This window comes from Diceros bicornis, chromosome 18, assembly GCF_020826845.1.
Source record: "Diceros bicornis minor isolate mBicDic1 chromosome 18, mDicBic1.mat.cur, whole genome shotgun sequence".
In the NCBI taxonomy this organism is placed as follows: Eukaryota; Metazoa; Chordata; class Mammalia; order Perissodactyla; family Rhinocerotidae; genus Diceros; species Diceros bicornis.
The window spans coordinates 60849084-60865665 of record NC_080757.1 but is presented as its reverse complement, the minus strand read 5'-3'; the positions used below and the strand labels follow the sequence as shown (position 1 = coordinate 60865665).

At 63.4% G+C, this 16582-nt stretch overlaps 1 protein-coding gene across 4 annotated transcripts in view; it reads right to left on the bottom strand.

The window, feature by feature from the left end:
* The window catches only part of BAHCC1 (BAH domain and coiled-coil containing 1), a 69143-nt gene that overhangs the window by 28430 nt on the left and 24131 nt on the right, over positions 1 to 16582 (bottom strand). For all 4 annotated transcript variants that reach the window (XM_058561857.1, XM_058561855.1, XM_058561854.1 and 1 more), the window contains one exon: positions 10053 to 10232. In XM_058561857.1, coding sequence (XP_058417840.1) covers positions 10053 to 10232 — 180 coding nt within the window. The remainder of the gene's footprint in view (positions 1 to 10052; positions 10233 to 16582) is intronic.

Genomic DNA, 16582 nt, shown 5'->3' with positions numbered 1-16582 from the left:
ATGCTGAAGCTATTGAGATGGAGGGTGGAGGCCAGTGTGGCCTGGACTCTATCTTGGTGCCAGGGGGCGGCTGTGGGTGCATGGGGGGCAGCTGGGGAGCCCACTGTGAGCATCCCAAGAGGTGCCTCGGCAGGCTTGAGGCCGCGGGAGAGAGGGGCCAGTGTGGGTCGGGCTGTGGAACCCAGCCCAGAGGCAAAGATGGACAAGGAGCCACAGGGCCAGAGCTCAGAGTGAGAAATGGTCAGGCATCAAATGTGGCTACTCCAGGATCTCCCAGGAACATTCCAAACGGGGTGCCCTGCACCCCAGTCCCAGCAGGCCCCTCAGTAGTGACAGGCCACTATTCAGACCCTAATGATGTAGTTTGATGTCCTCTGGCCAGCGGGTCCGAGGTGAAGCTGTGGAACACTATCCCCAAGAGGTGCTCCATGCAGAATGCATCCCAGACCCCACAAGCTCGAGTAAGGCTACCCACACCAGCCCCATCTGGAGGCTTACGACGAGCACACACATCATGAAGGCTCTGAGGAGTCTCTAGATGTCTCTCTGCTCAGGGATCACAGCCCCAGGCCTGTCTGAGGACGCGGGCAAGGTGCCCACTGCCGCCCTAGCCTGTCCCCCCTTAGCCCCCCTCTTACCGAGGGCAGGGGCTGAGTCCGGAGAGCCTGGCCAACTGGCCTGGTTTGTGTGTGGAGACACATCTGGGGCAGCTGTTTCCTAGATTAAATGCAGCTCCTGGAAGACTTGACAAAGCTGAGAGCCGGGCAGGGTGGGGGCGGCTGGGGCGGAGGGGGGACAGAGGCCCATGTGTGCTGTACGGGGGAGGGCTAAACCCCACAGCTGTCCCCCTTTAATTGGCTGCTGTTAAATGTTTTACGGGGCCTCATTTTGGTAAACAGAAGTCTATAAATTCCTCCTTCCCAGACTCCGTTTCCCAGGCGGACCCCCTGTGACCCCTGGGAGGTCCGGGCCTCCCTCCCACCCACCCTCTGCGGGGAGCAGGCGTTCAGGCAGCTGAGTGGTGGGCTCCTTCCTGTCCAGTGCCCTTTGGGGGCAGTGTGAGGGCGATAGGTCCCTCCACTTCTGAGCCCCAGCTGGTGGCTGTCCACGGAGTGGGGGCAGAAATCTACCAGGGGCCCCAGGTCCCTGCCTCCAGCCCGCCTTCAGCCTGCCCGAGGCTCCACCCTCTGAGACCCCAGAAGGGGAACTAAGGCTGGGGGACGAAGGTGGGGGCAGATGGGGGAGAGGGAAGAAGAAACGGAGGGGGTGTGGGCCAGCGGGCTGGGTGGGGAAGCTGGGCGAGTGTGGGGAAAGAGGCCCAGACGGGTGTGGATGGGGGCGCAGAAAGAGGAAGGGGACCAGTCCTCCCAGCCACAGAAAGGCCCCTTTCTTTGCCTCCATAGATAGGACCATACTCTCTGAATTGAAAAAGAAAATAAAAAATGATTTTATGAATCAGAGCAGCTGTTCTGAGACCAGAAGCCAGAAGCCAGAAGCCAGGGCTGCGCTAGCTCGGGCAACACTGGGTCCTTGAAGGAGCTGCAGCAGAGAAGAGTGTGGGGGGCATTTCGGGGGAGGGCTCGGGGAGCAGGGAGGGCACAGGGCGGCGGGCATAGGACACAAGAGCAGGGCCGGCTACAGACACACTGAGGTGGCTGGGCGGCAGGGCGGGGGCTGGACACTGTGGAACCCAGGGCCAGAGTTTCTCAACCCCGCACTCCTGCAGGGGATGGCGTGGTCTAGGATCTCCCCTCCCACACCCTCACACTCCTTGGGGTCAGGGCTACTGTGCTCACCCTAATGGACAAGTGGCAAACCTGTCTAAAGCAACTGCCCACGGTGAGGGGCCAAGCCCCAGACCTGCTGTTCCTGGGTCCCACTGCCCTTGGAGCCCCGGGGAGGGGCCCTGGGCCTTGGCAGAGTCTTACTGAGGATGCCCCCCATCCTGCCCCCACTGCTTTGAGCTGCCAGGAGACCCAACCGAATCCCATGACATAACTGACAATGGGGGACAGAGGGTCCACGCCATCAGCACCCGATGGGGTGCAATGAAATGGAAGCCATTGTGGGCTGGGCAGGGGCAGTGTATACCAAGTCCCCCGGCTGCCTCGAGGCAAAGTGACCACACCCCAGCCCCTCCTGGCATCCCCTGGGCCTTTGCTTGCCACATCCAGGAAGGTCAGGGGTGCTGGTGGGAAGTGTGCAGTGTGGGCAGGAAGAGAGGGGTCAGCAGGCAGCCCACCCCGGGGGGGAATACCTAGAGGGCAGGGTCTGAAAGACAGAGAGAGTGGGAAAACGGGCAGGGGCACTTTACAGGGGAAATGGGTGAAGGGGTGGGGGGCCATGGGGTGGGGGTCTCCTCCTGCCCCCCCAAAGAAGGGGTGGGTGCCCAGGAGGACCCAAGGCCTGCCGCAAACCTCTTAGCCGGAGAGGAAGGAGGGTGGCTCCGGCCCTCCTCTCTCGGCAGGGTCATCTCAGCCCCACCCCGCCCTGTCCAGCACCTTACCTCTCCTGGGTTTCGTTGCAGCACCTTCCCAGCAGCCCAAGGTGCCCGAGACGCCACCTGCCCCAAGCCGAACCCAGAACTTTCCCTCTCACCAAGCTGGGGAGGCGGCGACAGCACCCCTTCCAGGGACCAGCCTCCAGAGGGAAGACTGGGGCTGCTCTTGGGTCTCTCGGGAGGCTGGACACTAGAAGTACTCTTGCCAGGCCTGGGAGGGGTGTGGTCAGCCAACCAGAGAACTAGGATTCCCTAGGAGTCAGGAAACTCCCCACTGCAGGGGCACCAGGGAACCCCCCACCCCCAGGCCCACAGAGCTCAGCACAGACACAGCAGGTTTAGGAAACTCTTCTAGCGGCGTGATGCACAGGGCTCTAACCACCCCCAGGGTCCTGCCCCAGCTCCCTGCCTGCTGCCCCCATACCCACAAGGGCAAGGTCTTCGGCAATGGATGCCCCTGCCCCCTGCGCCACCTTGACAGACAGCCAGTGTCACCTCCCTGGAGGGTGACACCCACACTGATCCTGAGGCTCAAATTGCTAGAAAGTTCTCCCCACCGTCAAGCCTCAAGCTGCGGCTGGGGGCTGCCAGCAGGGTCCCGACATCAGGTCCTGAGGGCAGCTCCCTGCAACATAACCTGGCTGAGTCCCCTGACCACTGGGGCAGGGATCCGCACCTCTACAGCCACACCGGCAGGCTCTGAGGAGCCTGTGTCGGAAACTTCTGACAGTCAGCGGCCCCACCTCCTCTGGGTCAGGCCATCCTCCAGGGCTCAGCAGCGGGGAAAGCCCCTCTAGATGGAGCCCCAGCAGACCTCCCTAACCCCTGCCCTTCTCCTGCCAGCCCTGATGAATCCCACCCTTACCCCACCCACAACAATGCCTGCAGAGACACCAGGTCTGGGCAAACAGGCCCTGCTCCTTGGGCCCCGGCACACTCCTATCATTTAGGATTCTGCCACACATGCCAGGGTGGGGGCCTTGGCCCAACACCCAACACTAACTGGGTGCTAGCTCTCTCCCATGTGACACTCCTTTCACTCAGGGTGTCAAGGGGTTTCAACTGTGGTGCACAAGTCTACTAAATGATAGCAAGACTCAGAGTGCTCGGTTAAGAAGGATTCTGAGGCTGTATCCACACGCAGCATGAAAAGTGCTGTGCTGCAGTCAACCAATAATGTCTGCCCTGGGTCCAGGAGGGGCATTGGGAGAGAGTTGGCAGGATATTTGCCATCCCTGCTCTAGCATCTGAAGGAGTAAGCTTGCAACAGCTCCCTCCCCATGCCCCCCCTGCTTCCCACCAAACACCCCTACACCCATCCATAGGCCTCTCACACTCGGCGCTCAGAACCCCTGGGCGTCCAGGCTGTGTGTTCCAAGTATGGCTCCCAGGATCGACCAATCTGGGCTTTGTTGGGAGGAGCCGAGTAAGACCCTTCTCGGGACTGGAGTGGGTTTTGGCAGCTCAGCCTCTCAGGGTGTCCGTGTGCCTTGGCCTTCCGGAGGTGGGGTTGGGGGTCGGGGGAGAGTGTGAGCCCATACTGATTCCTGTTTCATTCCATCCTGTCAAAGTCGGCCCACCACGCTTGCCTGTGGGGGCCTGGTACAGGGGCCCCGCGCACACACGCTGACCTCCAGCCACCCAGGTGCGGGGCCTGGCAGCCTCCGTCTGTTTTTAGGCTGAGAGGAGCGGGTGAGAGCCGGGGAAGGTGCCAGGCTCCCGCAGGCACCTCTGGAACAGAAGTAGCGGGCAGCTCGCCCAGGACCCACGCGGCCGTGGACAGCCCCAGGCTCCCAGCACGTGCTCTGCAGGGAGGGGCAAGGCTCAGGCTGCACAGAGCAGAAACGCAGAGTTCGGAGGAGGCCCTGGAGGGAGTTGGGGCCTGAGGGCCAGGGAGGGCTGGGGCCCCAGGCTCACTACAGGCCTCAAGCTGGCGAAGACAATAGAATCTCAGAGCTTGGAGCAAGCAAAGCCTCTGCTGACACCCTACAAGAGCTCCGACTGCCACCCTGCCCTGCCCCACCCAGACCTCCTGCCACTGGCTTCCTTGTCCTGGCCTCCAGTGGGCTCCAAGCCCCCTGGGGGTGTCCTGGACACTCATAGATCATCGTGTCTAGGGGTCCAGGATGCTTGGGGACACAGCGCCCGGAGCCAGCCCCCAGCAGACGTGCAGTGGACAAGTGCACCTGCCCGGGCAGCGACAGCAGGTCTCTTCCCCCGCCCAGTCAGACCCAGGCTGTCCACACACATGTCCCTGCTGCAAATGTTAGCCCAGGAAGGCACCAAGGCCCCCAGCTCAGCAGTGGACAGCTGCTACAGGGAACATGTGAGGACATGTGGATCTGAATGGCTGTTCTGCTAAATGTGGGGTGCAGAAGGGGAAACTGAGGCTCAGAGGTGCTGTGGCTCTCCCAGCCTCCCAGCCAGGTGCTGTGGACTTGAGGCTAACGCAGCTCTCAGGCTGTAAAGATGCCCCGTACAAGAGGCAGGGGCCTGGGTCCTTGTCCATCAGTCCTCACCTGCTATGGCTGTGGGCTTCTTGGCCCTGGGTCCCAGAGCTGCCTCCACATCAAGAGCCCAGCTGAGTCCCCGGCACTGGGACCAGTGGGAGCTGGGGAAGGGGTTGCCCACTCCCAATACAGGGTAGGCAGAGGGAGACCTGGTTCAGAGGGCAGAGACACCGGTACCAGAGCAGCCAAGAGGAGGGGAGAGGAGAGGTGAGCCTTCCAGCTGGACCCTAGATTCAAATCCCGTCACACACCTTCTTGAGGCTCAGTTTCCTCACCTGTGAAACGGGTGAACACCACCCACATATCCTGGTACTGCCAGGAAAAGTAAACGTCATCATCCTGAAGGCTATCGGCCTGACCTAGAGCCAGGGATTGGTCCTGGGACCCCTGCCTCAGGGCCACCTGTGGCTGCAGGAACCAGGCCCCTTTATCCAAACCAGGACAGGACAGGCGGGACCAGTAGAGTGCCCTCTGCCGGGTGCTGGCGCCCACAGTGATCAGAGCAGGATCCCCGCCCTCAGCAGCTGACAGGACAAGTAAGGAGGCACATGAGGAAAATCGTGGTGAGCTGGGCTCAGGCCACAAAGGAAACCCGCCAGAACATGAGGCTCAGGGCCCAATGGCAGGAGGGGCCACTGGAGGGGGGACCTGATGGGGAGACGGCCAAGGCGGGATGCAGCCAGGGACCGAGGACACAGGGACGGAGCGGGGAGGGCTGGCTACACAAAGCCCTGAGAATGCTCTGGAGGGAGTCAGAGGTCCAGGCAGGACGGGCCTCCCCCTGGCTCCGGTGAAGCTGGCCAGAGGGGGCCTGTCTGGTAGGGCAGCCCTGATCTCCATGTAGGGATCCGGGGAGCTTGGGCCCCTCCCCTACACTATCCTCCCCTGGGCTTGGGTGGGGGACAGGTAGGCAGGGCGAAGGGTGCCACATAGACATGGGAGCATCTGCACTGGGCTGGGGGGAGGGCACTGGGGAGTGATCGTCAGTGGTCCTATGGGGGCAGATTCAGAGGTCATTTTAGCCACTGAGGAAACTGAAGCCAGGAGATGGGGGGAGGAGCTTGACAGGGTCTTGGGGAAAGAGACTGGGTCCAGGGCAGGACCTGCCTCAGAGAGGGGCAGGGTGGAGGGCTCCTCCAGACAGTTCTGGAAGATGGAGCTGCAGGAGCCAGGAGGTCTCTGAGGTCACACGGAGGTGGTAGGCTCCGGGTGGGACCTCCGTCTCACACACAGACATGCTCCCGGCTCCCACTCACTCCCAGAAACCCCAGTGAGCCCTGAGGTCTCTGAGGGGACAAAGGGGGACAGAGGGGCAGCTGGTGGGACGCAGGGAAGCTGGGGGGCCGTGAACACCGATAGCTCTTCGGTGTGGCCCCTGCTTCCACTGGAGGCCTGCCCAGCTCTGGATGGAGAAGTGGCCACTAGGGTGGGTGTGGCTCTGACGAACAGGCCAGCCAGGCCAAGGGCCAGGGCCGGCAGGTGTGCCCACTGCCGCCTCAGGCTCCCCTCCAGGTGGCACAAGAGACCACGAGTAGCCTAGGCTGTGGAGTACAGCAGCTCCGGCCCTCACCCCTCCCCAGCTGAGCCCCCAGGAACAGAAGCCCCTTTCATCCGCCCTGTGGGTGGTCCAAGCCAGGCAGCTGGGGGTGAGGTGGGGAGAGAGGGGGCCAGGCTCACTGACAACAGGACCAGCTGTGCCGCGCCCCTGCCCCCGCTTGACCCACCCAGGGCAGGCTTGCTGGACACCGGCTTACCCCTGCCCTGGGCCAGTTCCACCACCCACTCTCACTCTAAGCCCCAGAGGGGAACGTCCAGCCTCCGGCAGGACCCCTCACTTGGGCAAGCCTGGGGGGCCAGGAGGATCGGGGGCTGGACAGACAATCTCTGCCCTAGGCCAGATGTTTCTGGGCGGCTCCTCCAGCTCCGGGGGGCCTGCCTTGCACCCCCAGCTGCTCCACCAGGGAAGCAGGAAGCCCCAGCCCATGCTCTGGGGGCTGCCCCCCAGATGGTGGGCTGGGTTCACCAATGGAGAGGTGGGGAGCCCTGCCTGGAGTGGGGGGTTCCTGGCCCATCCCTCCACCCAGCCCACACTTGCTGCTGGTCCTGGCCTGCTTACCGTTAGGATAAGACCCCAGCCAAGGGCCCAGCCCTGGCCAGCCACAGGCCGGAGAGTTTGATTTCAGGGCACCTGCCTCCCTGCCCATCCTGGAGGCGGTGGAAGGAGGCAGGACGAGGGTGAGAGCCAGACCTCTGAAGAGCCCGCCCAGGCAGCCCACCGTGCCTGTCGGCCCCCGCCCTCCGGCCGTGTCGCGTGCCCCCCGTCCGCCTCCCCCTCCTCCCCCCCGAACACACACGGCAGAGAAACAGGCCCCGGCACGCGGGGAGCCAGCTGGCACCCAGTCAAACTAGCAGCCAGGCACGCTGCCAGGGCAGCCAGCCAGCAAGCGCTGCCACTTGCTCCAGCCCCGCCCGCCACTGGCCTTTACGCTCTTGGAGCTCACAGACCAAGAGCTCACAGCGAGGCAGCTGCACCACGTGGCCTATCGGGGAGCGAGGCTGCAGCAGGCAGACGGGCAGAGGGCGGAGGGCAAGGGAAGCCCCACAGGAAGGGGATCCCGAGGTGGGGCAGCTCAGCTGAAGGCAGAGAACCGGAGACGGCAAGGGCGTAAACTGAGGCACGGGCCTGGAAGGTACATGTGGTTGCTAGACACACACTAGCTGCGCTCAGGTGGGACCTGGCAGGTTGTGGGGTGCTCTCTCTTCAAGGACGGCTGCCTCCCCAACACCTGTCTTCAGCCCTGGGTATGCCCTGCTCCCCACCCACCCTGTCTTCCAGAGCCTGGGTGGGTGGCTCAGAGGCCACATCTGGCTTCTCCTTGTTCTGTGTCCACCTGCGCTTGCCCACCAAGCCCATCGTCTCGACACACGTGCCCTCCCCCACTAGACTGTGGGCACGGCCAGCCCAAGGAGGCATCAGTGGTGTTTCGGAGCTGGGGTGGACAGACAGATGCCCACTAGCCCTCAGGCTGGCTTCAGAGGGAGGAACCTCCTCAGTGAGGCTCAGCAAGGACCCCTCTTCCTGCTCAGGCCAGCCCTGCCTTGAAGGAGCTGCCTCTCCAGGACGCAGGATGGGGCAAGGGCAGGTAGGGGGCCAGCGCAGGCCAGAGTGCCACCCCCACACTGGCCTCCCACCCAGACAGGTGGACTCTTGCAGGACGGGCTGAGGGCGGTGGGGTGACTCCGCCAAGGCAGCCGTTGGCTCAGGGGAAGTGAGTGGCTGGAGGCCGTTGAGGGCACTGTCTGCAGGCCGCCTCCCACCCCACCCTCCCAGCAGCCCCCAGAGGGACAGGGGCAACTTCTCCCTAGGCCCCAAGGCAGGTGGCGCTGCCCACAAACGGCCCTCCTTGCTGGTGAGGTCCCCAAGTGTGGGAGAGAGGGGAAGGGGGATACGTGTCTCCTGATACAGGGCTGCTGCCACTCCTGGGGCCGACCAGGGGCTGCCGTTGCAAGGAGGGGAAACCAAGTCAGCCAGGCCGGGTATGCCCGTGCACCTGTGGCTGGGCCAGGGTGGAGCAGCAGCCGTTATTTCGGTTGAGGCTGTCCCACACGACGGCTGCAGGCCTCCCCCTGCCTGCTCCCCCCATGCTCGGCCACCCTCCTCCCTCTCGCAGACACCCTGGGAGCCAGATGCTCCTGCCAGGGCCGAGAGTTTGCCCGACAGACACAGAACGCAGAAAGGCTGGAAGGGCAGGGGTGCCAGGAGCACGTGGGGCCCACCCACGGCCAGCCTGGGAAGTCCCGAACTGGGGTCTGGCCTCATCTGCACCGGCTCGCCCCTCGGGGAGGCTGCTAAGAGTGCAAGGGCGGGAAGTGGAGGTGGGTCTGGGCCAGGGACCCTGCTCTGCCCACCTGGGTCCTCAGGGCTGATCCGGCCTCCCCTCCGCCGGGCAAGAGAGCTGCTCCTTATCACCTGCCCAACATGTGCGCTCCGCACAGCGCTTAAAGCCCAGATTATTTTAACAACTGTCCCTCACTTGTCACCTGTCCTGTTTGGAAAACAGCCCCTTTCTTATTGCACAAAGAGAGGTTTCTCTCGCTCTCCAGCAACGCCGGGCGCTAATCTCCCTGCCTGGAACATGGGCGGTGGCGGGCGCAGTGTGTGGGTCTGCGTGCTCTGCAAACACAACGCCCGCCGCTCAGCAGTCATTGAGTTACGGCAGTGCCAGTGCCAGGAGCGGAGAGCCCTCTGTGCCCGCTGCCAACTGCAATTACCTCTCCGCGTGCCAGCCGCCGCTGGGCTTAACCCTTCCCACGCCTCAGGGGATCAGACGGCTGAATGGACCAGCAACTATGGGCCGGGGACGTCAGGGCCCAGGGTCACCGCCCACGTCACAGTGCCAGAGCAGACAGCAGGAGCTTGGTGGAGGGTGCGCAGCCCCGGGAAACCTGAGGGGAGCCTCAGAGACCTAAAAGGACTCCAGGGGCCCTCTTGCCAGCCACCTGGCCCGAGAGCGATGCATTTTCACGGGGCACCTACTGTGTGCACAGGGCTGTGTCCCACAGGGAGGCTGGGCCTGGGAGGGACTCTGTTCTAGGCCAGGCCCCAGGGTGGCAGCTGAGTATGTTGACAGCTCCTTCCTTGCCGCCCCTCCCTCCCAGCTGGCACATCTGGAGCCCATGTCTTGCCGAGTCGGGGAGGTGGGCGCAGCCCGGCCAGGCCGGCCCAGCTGTGCTCCACATTTCCTCAGCCCCCAGAGCACTCCTGGCTCCACCTCCTTCTCTCCCTCTCTGCCCATCTGTGGTGCACATCTGGCCAGGACCACTGCCTGGCGGGGCCTGCCCACTCTTTCCAACCAATTACCACCTCCCCCATGGAGGCTTCCTCTGCTGGGAGGCAGCCCCTCACCAGCGTGCTTGGCAGGGTCGCCAGCTGGCTCTGGCTGGCCACCACGGGGGAGCCCTTCCCCTCGCCACTGGCCCTGGGCACCACAGTGAGTCCCTCCAGCTGCAGGTGCTGCTGGGAGCCCAGACCCCTGACTTACCTTCGTGGGAGTGGGAGAACCAGATCTGGGAGGTGGCAGGGTGGGAGCTGCGGTAGGCCTGCTCTGAAGGGGACGGGGTGGGGCCACTGGGGTGCGTGGAGGCCGCTGAGCCCAGGCTGCCGGTGAGAAAACTGCCCATGAAAGAGGAGGCCGGAGAGCTCCCCATCAGGCGGCTGCTGGCTGTGGACACAGGGGGCAAGAGTGAGTCAGGGCAGCATCCCCCCAAGGAGCCCTTCTCAGGAGTGACTCTCGGGCCCCACTTCATCTTCAAATACCAAGAAGCCCAGGCGGGAGAAGCTATCCACTCGAGCCCTGACAGTCACACTCAGGGTCCAGAGGCCCTGACGTCCTCCTGTTACTGCAAAACCCCCAAGAATGGGACCCATTCCCACCTCATCAACCAGGGGCCAGTTTCTGTGCCAAATAAATACTCAGGGCCCATGGCGAGCAAACTGCCCTGTGGGCGGGCCTTCCCCTTGCAGGCAGAGCCCTCAACTCCCGCAGGCCAAGGCGGTGGGCAGCTCCACGGCCTCTTAGCCATGGGTAGACCTGACAGAGTGCTTTGCCCACACCTCCCAGAAAGGTCCAGGCTCAGCAGGGCCTCGCCAAGGGCCCTGCCCAGCCCTGTGGGCCCAGCAGTCTCTGCCCACCCCCTGGGTGGCACTAGGGGTGCTGGCCTTTCCCCCCAGGGGTCTTCAACCTTCTCCCCTGGTCCAATTAACTGATTCATCAGACTGGGGGCCCTGTCCCAGGTGAGCAAGAGGAGAAACTGAGGCAGAGGAAGAAAGAAGGATGGGAAGAGCCTGAGGATGAAGCACATGGATCTGCTTTTAAATCCCCCCAGGGTGTCTCAGGGTCAGGCCCTGACCGGCTGGCGTGGAGACGCAGACAGCCATATAAGTCCCTGGACACGGGGCCTTTTCCCAGGCAGCCAGCCTGTGCAGCCTGTCCACCCCAGCTCTCCATGCCCACCAGCCCACCTGTACCCTCCGCCACTGTGTCCTCTTTCTGCCCAAGTCCAGTGGCCAAGGCCAGCCCCAGTGAGCCTCCCTGGTTTCCATGGCGACCAGTGGCTTGCACAGGAAGGACATAGGGTACACAGAGCGCTCTGCGCAGAGCAGCCCCAGGTGCCTGGTGGGTAGTCTGGGGCTGCACTGCTCGCCCCTACCATGGCAGGACGCCCTGGCACCTTGTCACCCCAGTTCCATGGGCAGCGACCCTGGCTTGGGACCATCCCAGGGGTGAGAAGCAGGGAACTGGGGGCTCGCCGCCCCATCAGACTGAGTGTAGGGGCCTGGTAGGGTTTGCAGGGGTTCTGGGGGCCCCGGGAGGCTGCAGGACCGGCCCAAGGTGAGTCAGGGCAGCTGTTTCCCTGCCCCGCAGGCAGGGGGAATTTGTGAATTTGTGATGTCTCATGCAGCCTGGCCTGGCCCGGCCCTGGGAGCTTCCCAGACATGCGTGACTCAGCAGAGAGGCGGCAAGGCCCAGAGCTGGGGAGAGGGAGGGGCTGCCCCGGCTGGCTGTAACCCTGGCAGCTCCCCTCCCCTTGTGTGTGAATGGGACATGTGGACAACGGGGGCCTCTCCTGGGCATGGGCCACAGAGGAAGGGCCTGTGAGCACCAGCAGGGGTCTAGGGTGCGAGCTGACTTCTGCGATGGGTGTCAGACTGCAGGGAGACCCTGAGAGGACCCAGGGGCAGGGGGCGAAGGTGCCCAGGAGCCAGGGACTTCCCGGACCACAGGGCTGGGATTGCCATGGGCCACGGCCAGACCACAGGCAAGTCCAGCCAGGGGAGGGGACTCTGGGCTGGGAAGGGAAGCGTTGGCCTCCTGGGGCCAGGCGGGTGGGAGGGAGGAGCAGGGCGGGAGAGGGAGGGCAGCCTCTGCTGGGCTCCAGGGACCCTGGGGGGGGCATGCCTGTGGGATGAGTGAGGCCTCTTCCTGCCTCACCCAGGCCCACCCCAAGTCCCCCAGGCCTTCCCGCCCCCACACCCTCCCAGGGAAGTCCCTCCCACTCTGCTCCTCCCAGGGACAGTGGGAAGCAATCAAGTCCAAAAGTTGGGTCTGGATAAAGGACTTCTCTAGGAGCTTGGCCTGAGAACCCCGCACCTTGAGCTCTCCCACACTACAGCAGGCGGGGGCGGTGGGCCAGGCCCCAGGCCGGGCAGGAAACACAGCTCCTGCCCCATAGGGCCTTCTGGTCCTCAGATCAGGGAAACCGAGGCTTGGAGGTGGCTCCCTCATGGGGTCTCCCACGCCCAGGGCGCCCTTGCAGGGGCAGCAGGCAACTTCTGAAGACCACCACCCATGCCCCTGAGGGCCACCCACCTGGGGCTGGGCAGGTGGGGAGCAGGCCTGAGGCCTGGCAGGGTATCTGAACCAACTGGACCCCTCAGCTGGAATCTGGGGTGGGGAGGCTTGGGCCATCAGGCCATCATGCCCGCCCCCCACCCACTTGAGACTGATCCTGGTCTTGGGAGTACCCTGTTCTGACACCATCCCAGAAGGGGGTCCCACTGCACTGGGGCTTTGGGGGGTGCCCTGGTTCTGGCTTCACAGGGCAGTGGACTCACCAATGACAGGCTGTGCTTCCTGCTGTGGCCAGAGACCCCAAGCCTGGGGCCCACTTGGCTCCACACCTGCCTGTCTCCTGACTTGGGGGATTCTCTTGGAGTGCTTCCTTATAGCTGGTTTCTCTGAGTTCATAAAGAAGGGACCCTTGATCCAGAGTGTGAGAAATGAGAGGGGTGGGACAGGGTTCCAGCCGAGCCCCCGCCCCCCACCTCAGTCCTAGGATCCCCAGGGCCCCCCTTTGCTCCTAGCCCTCAGGGCCGCCCCTGGCCACCTGAGCTAACCCAGCTGCCCCTGCTGCTCTGCCTCTCCCAGCCTTGTGCGGTTTGTGGGCCCCCAGTGTCCAGACTCAGGCTGGACGGTCCAGCTGGGGGTCTTCTCCACTCCTTTTTCCTTTCACATTGAAAACAGAAGAGCCTTGTCATGCAAATATTATGTCTTTATACCTTCATTATAAAATGCTCAAGGGATAAGGAAAAGGAATGAACTAGAGGTCATCGTGACCCACTGCCGTGAGAGCACAGCCACAAGCGTTCCACAGACCACCTTCCGGGCACTCACCCTGAGACAGAGCCACGAGAGTCCTTCACTGCACCCCAATGCCACGCATGGATGTCCTCCACCATGAGGGCACCGTGGGAGACCATGTGAAGACCTAGGAGGCCTCTCCCTCCCAAAACCCTAGCCCACGGCAGCATGTCCTACCAGGGGCTCTCACTTGAGGCTCCCTGACCAGCAGGCCAGCCCTGAGGGCACAGGTGCTGGGCAGGCACAAAGCCAACACACTGATACACCCCCTGGCCTGGGCCCCGTGTGTGAGACTCCATGATTCTTGCTCTGAAGGGTTCAATCTCTCCCCCACTGTCCTGGGCTAGAAGTTTGGAAGCAGCCAAAGGTCCTGCAGGCCTTGCCAGGCAGGCACTGCCGTGGTGGGTGTGGGGAGGGGACTGCTGGTTCCCAGAGCCTCCCGACCTCAGCCAGCTCCCAACACCTGGACAGAGCATCCATGCCCCCGTTGTCACCTCCACCTCTGAGGAGCTTGGCGATGCCACTGTGCCTGGCCAGCAGAGGTGTGGGCAGACTTGGCTGCCACCTCCCCAGCCCCCACCCGCCAACCAGTAGCCAGGCCCAGACAGAGCCTGAGCAGAGGCGGCCTGGGCCCTGGCCAGGGCTGGAGCTGCGCAGCCAAGTCTGGCTGGGAACTGGGCTGGAGGCTTCTTTCCTCCTGGCAAGGTCCTTGCCCACAGAGTGCTGCGGTCACCCGCCTGGGAGGGGACTGTGGGAGCTCTGAGTAGCAGGGAGGGTCAGAGGGGCTCTCAGCTTGAATCCCCCAGGCTGGGAGCCCCCATTCTGGCACTGTCTGCACCAGCACCTCTTGAACCAGAGGCTTTACAAAACCTCATACTAATTTGCCTCACCACGATCCCAGATGCCAGGCCCACCATGGGGCTGATAAAAGAATGGGGCATTGTTAGTTTGGGCCCCATGGTTCCAAGTGCCCAGCTTGGGGTTTGAATGAGGCCCATCCACTCCAAGGCTGCCCTGTCCCCTCCAGTGTGCATGGTCAAGGTGGCCACTCCCCTGGGTTCCGAGGCAGGCCATTCTGTACTGTGCGTCAGCCCCCCGCCGGCTGCCCCCACTGCCCAACTGGCCCAAGCCAGGGTTTGCAGCCCCAGACACAGGGCTCCAGCCCCAGCTCCAGCGCCACCTCAGCTCTGCCTAGTACACCACGGAGGCCTGGCCCGGGCGCCGGGCTGGCTGAGAAAACCACTCCGGAAGCCAGCATGCCCGGGATGGCTGGTTGACATCCCCCTGGTGGCCCAGCTCCTTAGACACAGCACCCAACCCTGGAGGCCAGTCCATCCCCACGCCCCAAGCCCCAGACAACCTGGACCGAGAGACAGGACGTACCTGGACCTGGCTTCAGCAGCCACTTCCCTCCCAGCTGGACAGAGCTGGGCTGAAATGCCCTGACACCTTGAAAACCTCAAGTGACCACTGGGCCCAGCCTTTGCGCACAGGCCGCAGTGCGGACTGGCTGGCACCAAGTAGGTAGTAGGAAGCTGCACTGGCCACGGCAGAGGTGGCCCTAGACAGCCAGGCAAAACTGAGGGGAATGGGGCCTTCTTCCACCAACCTGTTCTCCAGGCCCACCTGCTGCGGCCGAAATGGTTAGCAGATCCTGGGCAGCCCCGAGGGTACCAACAATGCTCCTGCCCTGGAGCCCAGGTGCTGCCAGGGGAGCCTCCAGGCCAGGGGCTGGTGAGGCCCCCCCACAGGTCTGATGCAGCAACGCTGGTGGTCCCCTGCCACACACCCAGAGCTTGAGGAGCCAGCACACCTGAGGCCGGCCTGGGGGCCTGGACAGCTAGGAGCCCTCTGTGCCTGTCCATTCCTTCAGCCCCACCTGCCCACCAGCCTCTCCTGGGTTGGGGGCACTGGGAAGACAGGCTCTTCACTGTGACCTCAGGCTGAGGGCAAAGGGGGCAGAAGGAGGAGAGGGACAGATGGGACGGAAGGGCCTCAGAGAACCGGGGAGAATGAGCAGGAGCTCAGAGCTGCAGCAGAGCGAGCATTTGTTTTGACTTAAGTGAGCCACAGAGACAGCATCCTCCTTTTCTGGAAACTGTGAAAATGGGTTGTAAAAAAAAAAAAAGCCTCATTGAGATGGCTGGCGGCTGCTCCTGAGAAGCAAGCCCCTTCCCAGGCTCTCGGCGTTCCTGCCGCTTCCGGAAGCCCAGCTGACGGGCTCCTGGCACTGGGCTCCCTGGCTCTGGGTCTGGCGGCTACACCCGCCGCCCGCGCCAGCTCCTACCCTCCCGCTCACACCTGCTCAGGCTCCCTGCTTCTCTCAGCACCACACTTCCCCCAGCCACTTGCAGAGCCTGCCTGGGCAACTGGGGACACCTGGCTCCCCTGGGGCCATCCCTGGGTCTCCCCGAGGACACCAGGGGCGGCTGAGACACTGGAGCAACAGGTGGCCTGCCTGTGGGGTCAAAGTGCCCCTCCTGCGCTGAGCCAGGCCCCAGAGGGAGCTGGGCAGAGAGGAGGAGGAGGAGGCAGGAAGGACCAACAGCCCAACACATGGACCTGGCCCACATGCCTCTCATTCCAGGAGAGGGAGGGAGGGTGGAGGGAGAATGTCGACCCAGTATCCTGCGTGGATTGAGGTGGAGAGGCCTCAGTTCATCTGTCTGTCCTCCCAGGAGAAGGATGGGGGTGAGGGGACAGGGATGAAGAGAGATCTGACCCTGCTGGGAGGGGCCGCTCTGGGACTGCCCCCTCCAGGAAACCCAAAGCAGCTGCAGCAGGGGCCTTAGAAGCCACGCCACACTGCTACCCACGAGACCCACTCTGGATGCGCACAAATTTGCAGGCTCAACTCCCAGATACCACCCAGGGACATTCCCTGCTGGGCTGGAAGCCACCAGTGGCCCAGGCATAAGATGATGAAGTGTGTGTGTGTGTGTGCGCGCGCGTGTGCGCGCGTGCGCGCGCGCGTGTGTACATGTGGGCACAGAGGCAGCGGAAGGACTGTGTGTGGGCACTCATGGGGTGTGCCTGGGTGTGCATGCACGGCTGAGTGTGCGCACGTGGCTATGATTGTACACGCGGGCTCCAGATGTGCATGCATGTCTGAGGTATGAGCTCTGAGTGTGCACTCTGGATATGGGTGTGCAAGCATGGCTCTGAACGTGTATGAGGGGGCAACACAGGCTGGGTGGCCCTCAAGGATGCTGCTTCCCAGGGTGAGACCTCCAGTGAACTGTGCCCTCACTGGCCTGGCCCCTGGAAAAGGCTCCTTGCCTGTGGTTCTGTCTGACCCCATGGTGGTTCGGTGGGGGCAGCAGGCCACCTCCTTCTCCTCCTGAGGGTGGGGGCACACCCAGGCTGATTCATGGTCCAAGGAGAACTCGAGCCTCAAGGCTGCACCAAACTGCAGCTCTAAGACCCCTGAC